The following is a 14,711-nucleotide window of genomic DNA, read 5'->3' on the forward strand; positions in this document are numbered from 1 at the left end:
CCTCTCTATGATGGAGGGGAGGTCACAGACCCGGCCTCTTCACCCACCATCCTTCTCGCAACGCGTTCTGTCCCATGCCGCATGTGCTGGCAGCATCAGACTAGTCTACTTGTTGTCTTTAACTTCCAGGGACTCTTTATTTCCAGCTGTGGTGCAGATTCCTCTGATGTAAGAAGGTGGAGTTTGTCCTAGAAGTAAAAGAAAACCGGTGATAGAAGGTGGTGACTGTCTTTTGTTCAGGGAATGCTGCAAATCAAGAGTGATATGCAGTGGAAAAATTCCCTCTGTAGGCAGCAATTGTAGGAAATGCTAAAAACGGACTGCGGAGCAGATGCGTCTCGGTTGTCACAAGCAGTTAGAAGGCACTGGCTTTAAACACGATTTGTTGTTTTGTTCTCATTTCAGGAGACCTCAGCCATGCAGAGCTGATGATGATGACGATAGCTGACATCATAAAGCAATTAATTGAGGCTCACGAGCAGGGGAAAGATGTGAATCTGAACAAGTAAGTCGCTCTGCAATGACCCTGGAGAGGCAATCCACCTGTGATGAACGTGTCCCGCACAGTCCTGTATGTTCAGGCGTTATTTTAAAATGTTTCCTTTGCACAGACTGCTATAATCTCTTTTACTGTTACCTGATTAGAATATAACACCAAGATTTCTAAATTCTGTGGTGATTCGCCACTTTGTTGGCAATTCTCAGAGTACACAATGGGATGTATTGGTGAAAAACTCTAAAAAACTTGTCATTGCCTTTTGTGCTTCTACATGTGTTCATCCCTCAGTAGTCCTACAGTCAGTTCCGTCGGGGAAAGGGGAGATTAGTTTAGGGATAAAGTTTAAATCAAATTTTTGTATCAATGAGTTATAAATGAAGTTGTTGTTTACAGAAAGTTCTTCTCCTTTACACATGGGGGATAGTAAAACTTGAATTTGTCCCGCTGTTTCCATTTAATTTGCATGATATAATTGCAAACTTTTTATTGATGCTGGAAATAACTGACATGAATGTCTGAGAAATGAACTCAGCTGGAGTCTTTATGTAGGGGCTAATCGCATGGAAGATGTACGAAAATAATGAAATCACTGGAAATTGATAAGCCAGAGCCTGTGGGCAGCTTTCACACATTTCTGATGAAACCGTATTTAGAAGAAAGAATATCCAGAAACTGAAATCATTGGCAGTTGTTACATATCACCTTTTTTGGGGGATTTATTTTCTGCATCTTAATATCCAGTACGACTGTTGGAAGGAATTACTTTTTAAATAATTTACCTGGAAAGGCAAAGGGGGAGCAGCTGCCTAGATCTCCACGTAACTGAACTGCGGTGGAATATGGGTCTGCAAGTCAGCGGGGAGTTGTAAATGTGAGATATTTCTGCTTTCAGGCTGAAAACCAAGACGTCAGCAAAGTATGGACTTGCAGCGCAGCCCCGTTTGGTCGATATTATCGCGGCCGTCCCACCCCAGTACCGCAAGGTGCTGGTACCGAAGCTGAAGGCCAAGCCCATCAGAACTGCCAGCGGGGTAAGAACTCCAGCCACCACCTTCCTCCCCTGCTCTCATCAATCAGTTGTGGTTAATTGTTCTCCAAGACCAGGATGTTGAGTGTCCAGAAGCTTCCAGGTTGCCTTTTTTGTGATGTTGGGCTGTTGCTTTCAAAGCGTTTGGGAGAAGAGAAGGAGGAGTATGGGGATTTTGTTTCAGAGCAGCATGTCTTGCTTTTTAGTCGCTGTAGAAACAGTGCAGCTTAATCTGCCGGTCCTCTCAGTGAAAAAAGGTAAAGCTTGTATTTAAAAAAAGTGTTGAACCTGTTTCTTTGAGAGGTAGTTCAGGCTGAAAGCAGGAATAGAGGTCCAGCTAACATCCAGCTGTGCATTTTTCAGCTTCCCTACTGTGTGTGTAGCATACCTAAACTCAGATTAACAGAAAAAAAAACAAACCCTGGGATTTTGGCTTCCAGTTTTGGAAGTGTTCAATTTTTATAACTTAATTTAAAAAAAAAAAAAATCAAACAAAAATTCCAAACAAAACCACAAAAAAACCCCACCCCCCCAAAGAAAACACCTTAATTTATTTAATTTATTCTTTCTGGATATAGCATATTTAATTAAACTCTTACTGTGACCAAGTTTTCTGAAAACTGGACATGAGGTATTCCAAGTTGGGTGCCCCAAATTAGTGGACACTAGAAAATCTTGGTGTGTCTGTCTCTTGTTCCCTCTTTTTTTAAAAAAGGAAGATAGCATCTCACATTATGCTTTCATTTAATGTCCGAACAGCTTTTTGAGATCAACCTGGGGAAAAAAGGCTTTGCTGGTTTAGGTGGAAGGAGGACACTATTTTTATTATCATTGGTTTATATCTTTTGGGTTCTCCTCGTCTCTCCCCCATTTTCATCTTCCAGGTGGTGGGTGCTGTGCTGGGTGGCACGCTCTCACCCTTGCGCTGTTTCAGATGCATGGTAGATGGTGCTGGGGAATACCCCAGCGTCACTCTGCGTCTTCTCAGCAAGGCGGTTGATCAGATTTGGTGTAAAACACCTGGTTCTGTATAACACACTGCCCGTTTATTCTGAATTGTGAAAATATTAAATAATAGGATTCCTATTCCTTGATCTATTTATCTCCTTCAAGAGTTAACGCACAGATATTCTAGGTGGCAGACTAAGCAGAAAATGTCTTTAAATAGCCTCTCGCAGATGCTCATGTATATATATAGCCTTCAAAGATGCACTTTATTTTAGTAACTTCAGAAGCAATTACTATAATTTTTCTCCTCTGTAACTTTGCTTCTTGCAGATCGCTGTCGTGGCAGTGATGTGTAAACCACACAGGTGTCCGCACATCAACTTTACAGGCAACATATGTGTGTAAGTATGACAGCTGAGATGACCTCCGAGGACTGTTTTCCAGAATTTATGGATAAATCCAGTTTTGCTGTAGCATCGTGTTGGGGACAGGCTTCCTTTCTGCACAAGAGCAAATTTGCAGATTGCTGATACCTGCACATTATGTTTAAAAAAAAAATAATCTGCTTGTTTTCCATTCTTTGAGGACACCTTTTCTTTCCTGGGCCAGAGCCTGCTTACCTGTAGTAGATACACACTGTTGTGAATATAGTAACCAGGAGAATGTATTAATGATGAGATATAAGTGGTATGACTGCGTCAGGGTGTGCAGGTGTGTTGTGCACACAACTGGGTAGCTAAGCAGATGGGAAAAGACTCTTAGCAGAAAAGAAACGGGGCTTGATCTGAAAAGTGTGAGAACTGGTGAACCGAGACCCACTGAGGAGGTGCAGGTAGTGTCTGCAGGAACTTCCCAGTGTGCCAGCCTGGCTGTGCCTGGCTCTGGAATGAACCGAGAGCGCAGATGGAAGGGCAGGCCTCCGTCTGCCGAGAGCTCATGGCGTTAAGGGAATAGCTTCTGATTTTTGTTTGAATTGAGAAACCCAAGCTGTGTTTGCCTTGAAGGATGTGGCCTCTGTTTGAGTCTGTGCACCTGGAATCTCATCTGGTTTTTTTTTTTCTAACCGTAGCAGTTCATGTATTTCAAAACATGGCTTCTCTTTTGCCCCTTGTCACTCCTGAAATGTCAGCGTGTTTCACCACCAGCTGCCCAACAGAGCGAGCTGGCTCTGTGCTTGTTTTCGCACGAGCAGCTCTTCTGTTTGAGGTGTTCCAGGTAATTACGTCTACGAAATGTCTTCAATTGCGTTGCGCAACTTTTGCCAGCAAATTAATTTGGCCACGGTAATTTGGTGATGAATTTTCTAGTGGTGACAGATGACTGGGGGTGAGTTTGCAGGGCAGGCAGTGAAGAAGCTGATCGATTATCCTGTGAACTGAATGTGTCTGATTTCATAGAGCTGGCGTTATCTTAGCCTGTGCATTTCAGATCTGCACCGTAGGTAGCAATACGCTGCCTGCTCCGGTACCTGCTCTGCGGAGGAGCACAGCGCCTGCAGCTAGCGTTGGAGGGGTTCTCGACTCTCCTGGCTCAGGTCAGCTTTGAGCAAAGAATGACCGTACAGTGGTCATCAATCCCACAGCCCTCAGAAGGAAGCTAAGGACCCTTCAGAATAAATTTATATTCTTTCTAATGACTCTCTGCCGTGTGCCATTCCTCTCCTGGCTAGCAGTCGTGCTGTGACAGCCGCGAGCCTGTCTTGCTGTGTCACAGGAAAAGAGTTTCAAACAAGCCTCTAGATGTGGAAACTGCAGTTTAATACCAAACTTCGGTACACTTATCCGGAGTAGATGGACTGTATTCTTCTGATGTAGTCTTAGAATGCTGTATGCATGAAGTAGCATGTTCCTAAGCTCAGAAAACAACTGTAAGTGTGCTTTCTCCCCATCGAGGTATTTAAATTCTATAAATTTCTGGAAAAGAAATGTAGATTGTATAACAGAATGATGTCTCTATTTTATGTCTTTCCATACCAAACAAAAATCATATTTTACATTTTACATCAAATGACATGGGTATTTTTGATAGAATGGTGGAAAATGTTTAAATTGTTTAATATTTGCAGATACTGCCCAGGTGGACCTGATTCTGATTTTGAATATTCGACACAGTCCTACACCGGATACGAGGTATTACTTTGGTCCTACCCTGGGTTAGGTTGGGCTGCTCTTTATTTCTACAAATCCACCCATGCTGCAAGAATCAAAACCAAAAGCAGACTTCCTGAACTTCAAGATCTAAAGCAGCTCAGCTACCAGACTGGAAATTCTTCTCAATTATTGTAGCAGTTGTTTCTTTCTCCTTACCTTGCTGCTGCTCAAACTCTTAGATGTGTAATACGCCGCAGAGCAGGCTGTGATTCCGAGCAGGGTCCATGCAGCATCCTGGCTGTACCCCGGTGTGGAAACAGCTGTTCATGGGGATCTCCAGCTGTGGGAAGTGATGAGGGAGTCAGAGCAGTTGGAGGTGACATTGCTGTCTCCCATGGGACGCTGCTGCCTGCAGTCTGTTGAAATGAATGCTAGCTGTGCTTCCTACAGCAGTTATTCATCTGCGTCAAAAGTTTTCTAACTAAACAGTCCCGCAGAAGCTTAGGGTTTTACTGGTGGCTCGATATGGGTTTAAGGGAAAGGTGCAGAGCAGGCAGAGCCAGACTCCTCCTCAGAGCTGCCCAGTGCAAAGATGAGAGGCAACAAACATGAGCTGGAATGTTGTGCCTTAACGTAAGAAAAGAATATTTTAAAGTGACAGTTGTCAAATACTTGAGGAGGGCTCCAGAGACGTTTTGGAATCTCTGTCCTTAAAGAGAGTCAGACATGGACTGGACACAGCCCTGAGCATCCTGCCCTAGCTCTGTCCAACCTGCAGGACCCTGTGGATTAACAAAGGTCAGGCTTTGGAAAAAAAACCATTACTGAGCTGTTAGTGCTTCTGAAATTACATCTATGCCATTACGTGCCTGTATCTTGCTAAATATATTTAACAAAATAGTGCTTTCGGGTCATCTACCAAAAGTTTAACAGCAGCAGATCTCGTTGTGACTAAATCATTGTGACTGGTTGTCAGAAAACAGATATAAAGGAGTAAAATGGGGTGAAGTACAAAAGGGAATAATTTGGTAAACAGTGGGGCAGCATCCTTTTAGTATGGATTTTGCCTGTTGGCCCTTTTTCGGTGGCTTGAAACTTGTCCCGTTAGTGGGAAGCAGGACAATCCTGTGTATGTGTGCATTACTTTATAACTCGTGTTGGTTTGGATAGGTTGTGTTCATTTGTTTGATACTAACAGCGTGTGGGAGTTACGTGTGATTTAAAGAGTCCTCATCCTTTAGAGCTTTTAATACAACAGATATGAAATACCAAACAAATCCAGGATACATGAGATACTTGAAAACCTTGTCTTAGAGTATTATTAATAGGATTGCATTGGCTAGTAATATAAAAAATAAGTCATTAGGGGTTTCAGTGGAAATAATATGTTTAGGTGAAAGAATATTTGAAGTTTCAACTGAGTTCTAGAGGACATTCATTGGATAATGGCTGTGCAAGTGAAGAAAAAGTGAAATGAGAAGGACAGAAAAACTTGTATTTTGAAAAACATTTTGTTGGTGATTTTTTTTAAATATTTTTTGAGACTCACTGCAGCGATTCTTTATCCATCCTGCTGTAATGCACTAAAAATGTGAAAAATTGCATCATTTTCTTTGTGTCATATTACCACCTAGGGATCAAAAAATGTGTGAAGGAGCCAAATTCAAATGTACAATTGAATCGGTTCTCTGGTGGTGAGTTTGAACACTGTAGAGTCCATTAGGATTTGAAGACTTTAGCGTTTCAGTGGTAAAAGTTGTCTTTTGTTCTTTTCCACTGTATTTTTTTTTTTTTTTTTTCTAAAGAAAAGGTTTACAAAATGGATCTCCTTTTGTTTTTTTAGCCAACATCCATGAGGGCCATTCGGGCTAGATACGACCCCTACCTCCAGACAAGACACCGAGTGGAACAGGTAATTTTTTACAGGGAAAGGGGAATGCGGGATGATTGTGATGAGCTGCTGGGCTGGAAGGGTGACTGAGCCCTGGAGCAGGTTGCCCAGAGCAGTTGCACAGTCTCCATCCTGTGTGATACCTGAAGCTTGTCTGGACACAGAAACACACAAACTGCTGCAGGTGATGCTGCGTTGAGAAGAGAGGCTGGACTGGGTGATCTCCAGAGGTCCCTTCCAACCTCAACTTTTTCGTGATTCTGTAATTTCACGGTAGCCTGGCTTTACCCCAGAGAAAAAATATTTTTAGATCTTTTAATTGTCTAGCTGTCATTTCCATTAGATAAATGACACATGTTGAACCTTTGATAAGATCTTATCTGTTCTGAACAATACCTGGTTACTGTTAGGAGACCCTATCACAAGCAGATGGTACTGAACTTCCGTGGCACTTGCTAGTTCTTGATATTTACTTACATGGAGAATTCAGTGCTGAAATAGTGGCTTTCCTGCCAAAATGATTCTTTTTTTTTTCTCTCTGATGAAGAATCAGGTGTGAAGAGTTTCTCAGTCCTGTTCTGCTTTGGCTGGTTTCCTGTTTATCTCCAAAATTCTCCAATGGAGTCAGAGTGGTCCTTTTCTCCGTCAAGTTTTTAAGGAGTTAGTTATACATGGATTGAAGTAGATGAGAGGAAACTATTCCTACTGGCATCAAACTGGAACCGGTGTAATTCCACCAGAAATATGCTAGGCTCAAATAATTCTCCTTTGTCAAGAAAACCTGTTGTGCTGGGCTCAATATCTACTGTGTTCTTGCAGCAGAAAAAATAATTTTTGAGGGTTTTTTGTGGGGGAGATTATGAGAAATCTGTACAAAAATATTAATGGTTTGTCATTGATAAAAGATATGACAACTAAAGGAGGACATGCAGTGTAGGAGTGTGAGGGTTTTCAGAGAAGTGTTTTAGGTAAGTCCCTGCTGGGTAATTTTTCCCTGGTACTTTTCATTTTACAGCTGAAGCAGTTGGGCCACAGCGTGGATAAAGTAGAATTCATTGTGATGGGTGGAACATTCATGGCCCTGCCTGAAGACTACAGAGATTACTTCATCAGAAACCTCCACGATGCCTTATCAGGTCACACTTCCAATAATGTAGCAGAGGCTGTCAGGTAAGCATCTTGATTTTCCTTAATGTAATTATTTAAAAGTGTACTTTAACTGGTGTAAGAACAAAAAATACCGAAGACACAAATTCCAGCCTTGGTTTTTGTGTTTTGTTTTGTTTGGTTTTTTTTTTTTTGAAAGGCAACATTTATCCAAATATGTGCTTAGACACAGAATATTTATAACTCAACTTGCAGCATTGCTCTGTGTGCTGCCTAGTACCAGCGAAGATGGGGCCATGGTTTATCTATTTTCTCATGTAGGAAAAGCTAAGTTTCTTCAAAGTTCTTGGCATTCCATCTGGACTTCTACCTTTTGTGCCTCGTCACCTTGATTTGGAGTTGTGACGAATCGCATTGCCATGGGATTTATTTCTTTTAGCTGGGAAGGGGAACTGATCCTGGCTTGGAGGGAGGCCAGACGTCAGCTCTTGGAAGGGCTGACTCACCCCCGAGAGCGTCAGCGCTCCGGAGATCCGAACCCCTCGCCGTCTCAGCTACCCTTGCTGTATTGCAGTGTGACAGGGAGCTGCTCCTCTTGCTCATTTTACAGTTGATGAACTGATTTATTTGTGTGTGCTTTGGGTGATGGAATACAGAAGTTTCCAGTGCATTTTGCAGAATAAAACTGAGAAGAAAAATGAGAAAGTTTTGATGTTTTGGGGCTGGTAAAACTAGGTGAGCATCCCTACTGACAGCTTTAGTTTGCTACCTTGTGCTCCAGCGCAGTGGATTTTCCTTGATGCCTCTATTAGCTACTAAAGAAAGTGGTTTTAAAACTGAGTAAGACAAGCCCTTGTCTAGCTTCATGTCTACCTTCATATTTTAAAGCTGTAATTTCATTTCGTTTTCCTCTGGAGGGCAGCAAACACTTCTGTGGGTTTTTTTCTCCTTGTCATTCAAAGACCAGACAAAAAGTGCTATGCTGCTCTTTCCAAGTAGGCTTTATCAAGATAAAATCACGAACAAATTGTGAAAAGAATTGCTTTTCTTCTGCTCCAGTGCCCTGGTTGTGAGCACTGAAGGACACCACTCGCTATGGAAGAAGGGTGGATTTTGGAGGTTGTCTATTCAAATTATTTATATGTACGCCAGGTGGTTCAGGATGTGGTTATTCTGTATTTTTTTTTCTGCTGCAGGTGTCTAGCTAATTTTATTTGACCTAAAATTGCTTTTTTGAGTAGTCTGTTCTTTGCTCTGCAAACTATTTAAGACAAAATTATTTTAATTTTCAGTGCATGCACAAATGAAGTGACTCTGAAGTGAGTGTGCTGCCTGGCAAGCATGCAAAATGAGAATGCGAGAAAACCTGCACTAACAATTTGTGGGGTTTTTTCCAGCAGATAAATAAAGGTTTATGTTTTTAACATAAAATTCATGTTAAATGCTTAGTAAATGGAGGTGTGTGGGAGTTACTCAGGTTGCACTTGGTAAATATTCTAGAGTCGAGAAAATTGAGTTCAAGATGAATCAGACCTTCTACTTTTTGTGCTTCTTGCGTTTAGTTGTTGTACTGTGTCACTGCAGTGCTGTTTTGAGATGGTCAGTGACACCTGATATAAACATTCAAGGTTGTATTTATTTCTCTTTGTACGTGAGGATTCAGCCCTTCTCCCTCTCTGCTTCCATCAGCAGAGATGCCACATAGGGAATACTGACAATATTTTACTTGTTTTCTATTGTGGGCACTGCGTTAGGTGGTAATGGGTGAGCGAGACAGGATCATTAGTTAATTTTGAACATGATCATGGTAGCCTTGAAATTTTTCCTCCTTGTGCAAATCATTAGTTAATTTTAGATTTTGTCCAGTGATTCCCTAATGGGGAAAAAGACCTTCAGCCAGGATACTTTTAAAAAAAATCTTTCCGCATATGACCTTTGATTAAACCAGTGCAGCATCTATCCGGATAGGCTTCAGTCCACCTAACTGCAAACGTGTTTTTTCCCCTTTTGTCCGGTTTTTTTCTTTGTCCTAAACTTGAGCTCTGCTTCTACATCCAGTGCTGTCTTTCCAGTGACGGTGATACGCTGACCTACACAGCCTGAATTGTGGAGCACTGACAGGCTCATCAGTCTGGCATTGATGTAATTTGGAATTTTCTTCATATAATACTTTGTCTTGATCAGCCTGCTGCGGCTTCTGGTCCCAGCTAATCTGATAACAAGGATGTGACTGTGCAGCTTCAGCCCGTTCAGTACGACCGCAGCCTGCCATGGAGGTGTACACTCCTGCTCTCCGGGAACCAGCTCTGGCAGTCCGACTGAAGAAATAAGTCCTCAGGCTGCGGCGTCCCTTGGACTCCAGCTGATGTTCTGAGTTGACGTCTGGCTTTCTTACAGATTCAGTGTTAGGGTGAGTCTGGCCCCGTGGCAGATCTCAGAGCTGCACACCCAGCGGTGCCTGTGTGGCAGAAATGATGGGCTGTGGCCGTGAGCTGTCTTGGGGCGCTGCTCGAGCCAGCTGCTGACAAATCAATGAGTCTGAAACTGGCTTTATGTTCAGTGGAGAGAGCAGGATCTTCACGGGACGGCTCAGAGCAGCGAAGCCAGGTTGCTGCTTTAAACAGTTTCTGGGTAAACCGGGCAGCTGGCTCGGAGGGTGTGAAGAGCTCCCTTTCTCCCTCTAGTTATAAAGGAGATCCTTTTTGCATGAGTGGACCTGGAGATGGGTTAAGATTTCGATTTTGATGGATTCATGAACAGGACATGAGCGTAGAAGTGACTGTATTTATCTACATGAACTCACCAACCAAAAAGTGTGATTTTAAAAAAAATAAACAGAGAAACTGCGAGGCTTTCATAGCAACTCTGTGTGAGTAGAGGAAGGAAATTACTTCCCTGAAAAAATGTTGCTGGTGTTTAATATTTCTCTAGCACCTCCCTGTTGAAGTAATAAACACTTTTTAGGCTATTCAGACAGAAGCCTTTGCTTGAGGTGCTTTGCTATGCTTGAGAAATAAGTTGCGCAAGGAATGAGTAAAGAATTGCAGAGCCAGAGGGGATCTTTGTTTTGTACAGAGTGCGCAACAAGCCTTGAAGTTTTAATTTTTATCTGCTGAGAGCACCACTTAAGAGATTTCAGTGCGTTTCTGGATGCCTATCAAGCAGGGTTGTGGGCTTGGTGATAAGCTTCCCTTCTTTAGGAGGAGATTTGTAATTACTGCTAAAGAAGCGCTATAAGACAGATTTTTCTTTTTGTACGCTAGAGAAATGCATCTTCCTCCGCGAGCTGCTGCCATCAAGCCGGAGTGGTGCCTTGATCGCTGATTGCGGCTGCCTTTGCTCTTTTGGGAGGACAATGAGCGGAGAAGGTGTAAAAAGCACATGCAGATGAGAATTGCTGCTCCCCATCATCTTGCTCCTCTCACCTGACCCATGAGTCATTAGAGGTGCTGGGCATATTTAGCTGCCGCCGTGACTCACCACTTAACTCCGAGGGCTGAGCACCTCTTCTCTGAGCCGGGATCTGGCTTTTAATTAGTGACTGAGGCCAAAGGAGAACTTGGCTGTGTGGAGAAAGGCAGGTGGTGGAAGGGCTCCGCACCCGTGCAGCTCCTTGGACTGCAGCATCAATCCTGGCTTCTCTCGGTGTATTTCAAAATGCACAGAAATTATTTTTTTAAATCTAACAGTATCATGTGTTGCCTGATGTTTGAGCTGGTCATGAATCACGTTGTTAATGGCAAAGTAAGAAGGGGATAAAATTGCTGGAACTGCATGTTCTGCGATTCAAGTGTCTTGTGTACCTGATGTTTCTGTGACTATATTCAGGTGCAGAGCAGACATCATAACTATTGCCATAATAGGTCTGGAATCCAAGACTGGTTCGGTTTTACATCCCCTCATCAGTCCGTAGGCGCTTAAAAGGCTCATTTTCCACTTGCATCATGCGCTGGAGCCCAGAACTTGCAGAAGTGAGTACTGTCGGCTGTGTTTGATTCCTCGTGGAGAAATTGCAGCTCCTAGTGCTGGATGACGCCGTGAGACTGCCTTTTTCTGAGGCTCATCGTCAATTGCTTTTGCCAAGTGTCCTTTTGTGTTCCCACCATTAGCTGCCTCTTCTGCTGGGCTGGTGAGCAGGCGGCAGTGCTTCCCGCTGCTGCAAATATTTTCATTATGCACGAGGAAATTTCCTTCAGGTGTCCCAGAAGCCCTATTGATCTTTTGACAAGTGGTAAGCAGCTAGATCCAGCTACTTTAGAGCCTTCCCTGGGAGAAGACACAGGTTTTAAATAACCACTACTTAGGGCTGGATTATTGTGTGACCAGTTTAAGACCTCTTAGCCTATCGAGGAAGAAAAAAAACCCAAACCAACCCCAGAGCATTGGCAGTTTCAGCAGCAGTTGGTTTGATATGTGGAGCTCCTGAGACATTTTCAAACCCAGCTGGAAATCACTCTTCTTGAACACGCCAGATCAGAGCAACCCATTAAAAATGTGTTTTGTGTGGTTATCAGGTGATGTGTTTTCTGGAAAGATCGTTATATTCTTTTCTCAATTACCCACATTAAGCCTCATGTATCAGTGCTTCTTCTAATAGAAGCTGCAGAAATATAGTGATTGTGAAGGTTGACAACCAAGCAACTCATGATTTTGCTTTTCTATAGTGAGGAAGAAACCTACTTTCAAAGGTTGCTCTTTATTTTCAAAGTAAGTCTGTTTGAAATTTCCCAAATAAGACTTTAGGTAGAAGACAAAGCTGTCTGCAGCTAAGTCTAGTCTTGCTGCTGCCACTGGTGTAATTTTCCCAAGATTTAGCCCGACTGCTTGACTTTTAGGGCACAGAAGTTACGTGGGTAACAGTGGGCTGTGCTGTTGCGGCTCCCTTTGTGTCTGTATTTCACTGGCCCCACTTGTGAGGAATTCTAGCGTACCGTGGATCTCAATGAAAGAGATTTAAGCAAGCATGCTTTACCTTGCGGTTAGTACGGGCCGAGAGGATGCTCTCCCACAGTTCAGATGGCTCAATTGACATATGGGTGCTTGTTACACTAATTGTGCTTTCTTAGTACTAATTGTGACTCTAGCTAAAATAACCAGGGGCTTTGACTCACGAGCTGCAGTGATTCATGCTGGGGCGATTTAAGAGGTTACTTTTCTCCTTTTATCTACCTTGACCCTCTTCTTGAGGTTTCCACTTCCCAAACAGGCAGCTAAACATAGTCATCCACCCTTCAGCTGCCAGAGTTCACCCTGTGGCAAATTAATGTCATGGGGAGTGGATGGTGATTTAAGAAGATACGCCGCTGCTTTGGCTGCGGGGAGCCCAGCCTGTGAAATTGCCCCGTTACAAATTGCCGGAATTTGATAGTCAGATCTCACCTCTTGACTCGCCTTAATGAGTAGGTCCTGTGACAGGTAAGCTCTAGCAGCTCCAGCACAAAGTGCTGTAATTGTCGGCTTAAGCTCCTATTCCAGCGGCAATTTGGGCAGGCGGGCTGTGCGGGTACTTATCTGGTTGTCCATCCCCTCCTGTGCAGGCAGCAGCTTTTGGCAGAGGAGGAAGCGGATAGCAGGAGGCAGCAACGTTGCAAATTCCCCTGGCTGGATCCATCAGAGCTTGTCTGTTAAACCCCTCAGGACATCGGACTGGCCAGTGTTTTTTCTGTGCCAGGCAGGAAATAACTGGCTATTGTTTTAGTGCCAAATCATTTACGACAGAGATTCTGCCTAAATTTCCTTTTAATTCCCAGATTTTCTTTGTTTCCAGCTTTGGATGGGACTCTTCCATGCTGCAGGAGCCTTGTTTGCCATTCAAACCTGTTTGTTGCTTAGTTTTTACCCCTAAATACCTTCAGTATGGATAATGTCTTTCCAGCTTGCAGAGTTTGAGGAAATTTACCCCAAAGCTGGCTGGCCTTTGTTGGCATCCTGTTACTTTTGCATTGCTTATTTTCTGCTGCAAGACCCAACTTTTGGCTGCTGAAGTGTGTGTTGTTTAGAAGATACGTAAGTGAAAGTCATTTCATCAGATCCTAATCTCCTTATGGGTAGCTGTTCATCTTTTTTTTCCTCCTGCAGCTATAGAAGGTGATTACCTATCCAGCTATCTGTCCTGTTCAGCATTTCTGCAGCATTTTCTCCTGTAAAATATTCCAGTTTGTGACTAAACCCAGACAACGAGGGAAGGTAGATATGAGGAATTCGTACCCACGTATTTCTGTGCATGTGTAACAGCACCTCTGATGTTATGTGACTTTAGGCGTTCTAAGGTGGATGCTGGAAAATAATATATCTTTGTCATTGGTTTACGAGGTGGTAGCGTTTATTCATAACCGAAATTCGAGCCACACCGAATTTAGCAATATTTGTGAATGCCATTGATCTGTGTCTTACCCTGCTCTGGTGAAAAGGATGTTGGCCGTAGCGGTCATGACATTGTCAAGCTAAATAATGAATTTCGGTGCCTCTGTTTTGTACATTTTCAGCACATTACTGCTGAACACCTGCCAGAGGGAATACTTTTCTCATTTTTGCTGCTTCACTGCTGTGCGTGTGTAATTTGGCAAGCAGAACAAGTTCTCCGGTGACCTGCACTAAAATGTTGATGCTGGGATGGGATCAGAGCGGTCAGCTGGGATTGGTGGCTGGAGATGGAGTTTTATTCATGGCTCGGTCACCTGTATGAACAGGAACCTGGCCTGATCATTGCACGGTTCTAGTTCAAATTGTGCTGGTGATCCAAAAGTAATGTCACAAAGAGACGATGTGGCGTGTGCTAAATAAGCTTTCTGGGTTCGTTTCCTCCCTGACACAGGGAGGTGTGACACCATCCTGTGCGCTACAGGAGCATTGCCTTAGTTGTTGTTGTATTCTGATTTTCCAGGCGAGCAGAAGATCAAACATCAGCGATTGCTTTGAGCTCCACAAGGATGCAAGCGATCCTAGGCTGATATTCCCCTGCCCCAGAGAGCTAACGCGAGACCCGCGCTACTTTTTTTCCTTCTTTCAGCAGAGATTGCTTTCCAGCCCAAATGAAAACGGGGTTGGTAAAATAGTGAGATGCGGTTTATTGTTCCCTCAGCTGTGCTGTGCTTGCCTCATTGATACTGTAAACTGAGATCCGCTGCCTTTCACCAGCGCTAAATTAAT

General features: G+C 43.3%; 1 protein-coding gene across 1 annotated transcript in view; it reads left to right on the top strand.

Moving 5' to 3' along the window:
- ELP3 (elongator acetyltransferase complex subunit 3) overlaps nt 1–14,711 on the top strand; it is an 85,502-nt gene that overhangs the window by 1,200 nt on the left and 69,591 nt on the right. The window contains exons 2-7 of the mRNA XM_010073441.1: nt 409–505; nt 1,392–1,530; nt 2,805–2,875; nt 4,540–4,603; nt 6,408–6,476; nt 7,471–7,625. Of these exons, the coding sequence (XP_010071743.1) occupies nt 409–505; nt 1,392–1,530; nt 2,805–2,875; nt 4,540–4,603; nt 6,408–6,476; nt 7,471–7,625 (595 nt within the window). The remainder of the gene's footprint in view (nt 1–408; nt 506–1,391; nt 1,531–2,804; nt 2,876–4,539; nt 4,604–6,407; nt 6,477–7,470; nt 7,626–14,711) is intronic.

This window comes from Pterocles gutturalis, unplaced genomic scaffold (genome assembly GCF_000699245.1).
Source record: "Pterocles gutturalis isolate BGI_N339 unplaced genomic scaffold, ASM69924v1 scaffold14247, whole genome shotgun sequence".
Lineage (NCBI taxonomy): Eukaryota > Metazoa > Chordata > Aves > Pterocliformes > Pteroclidae > Pterocles > Pterocles gutturalis.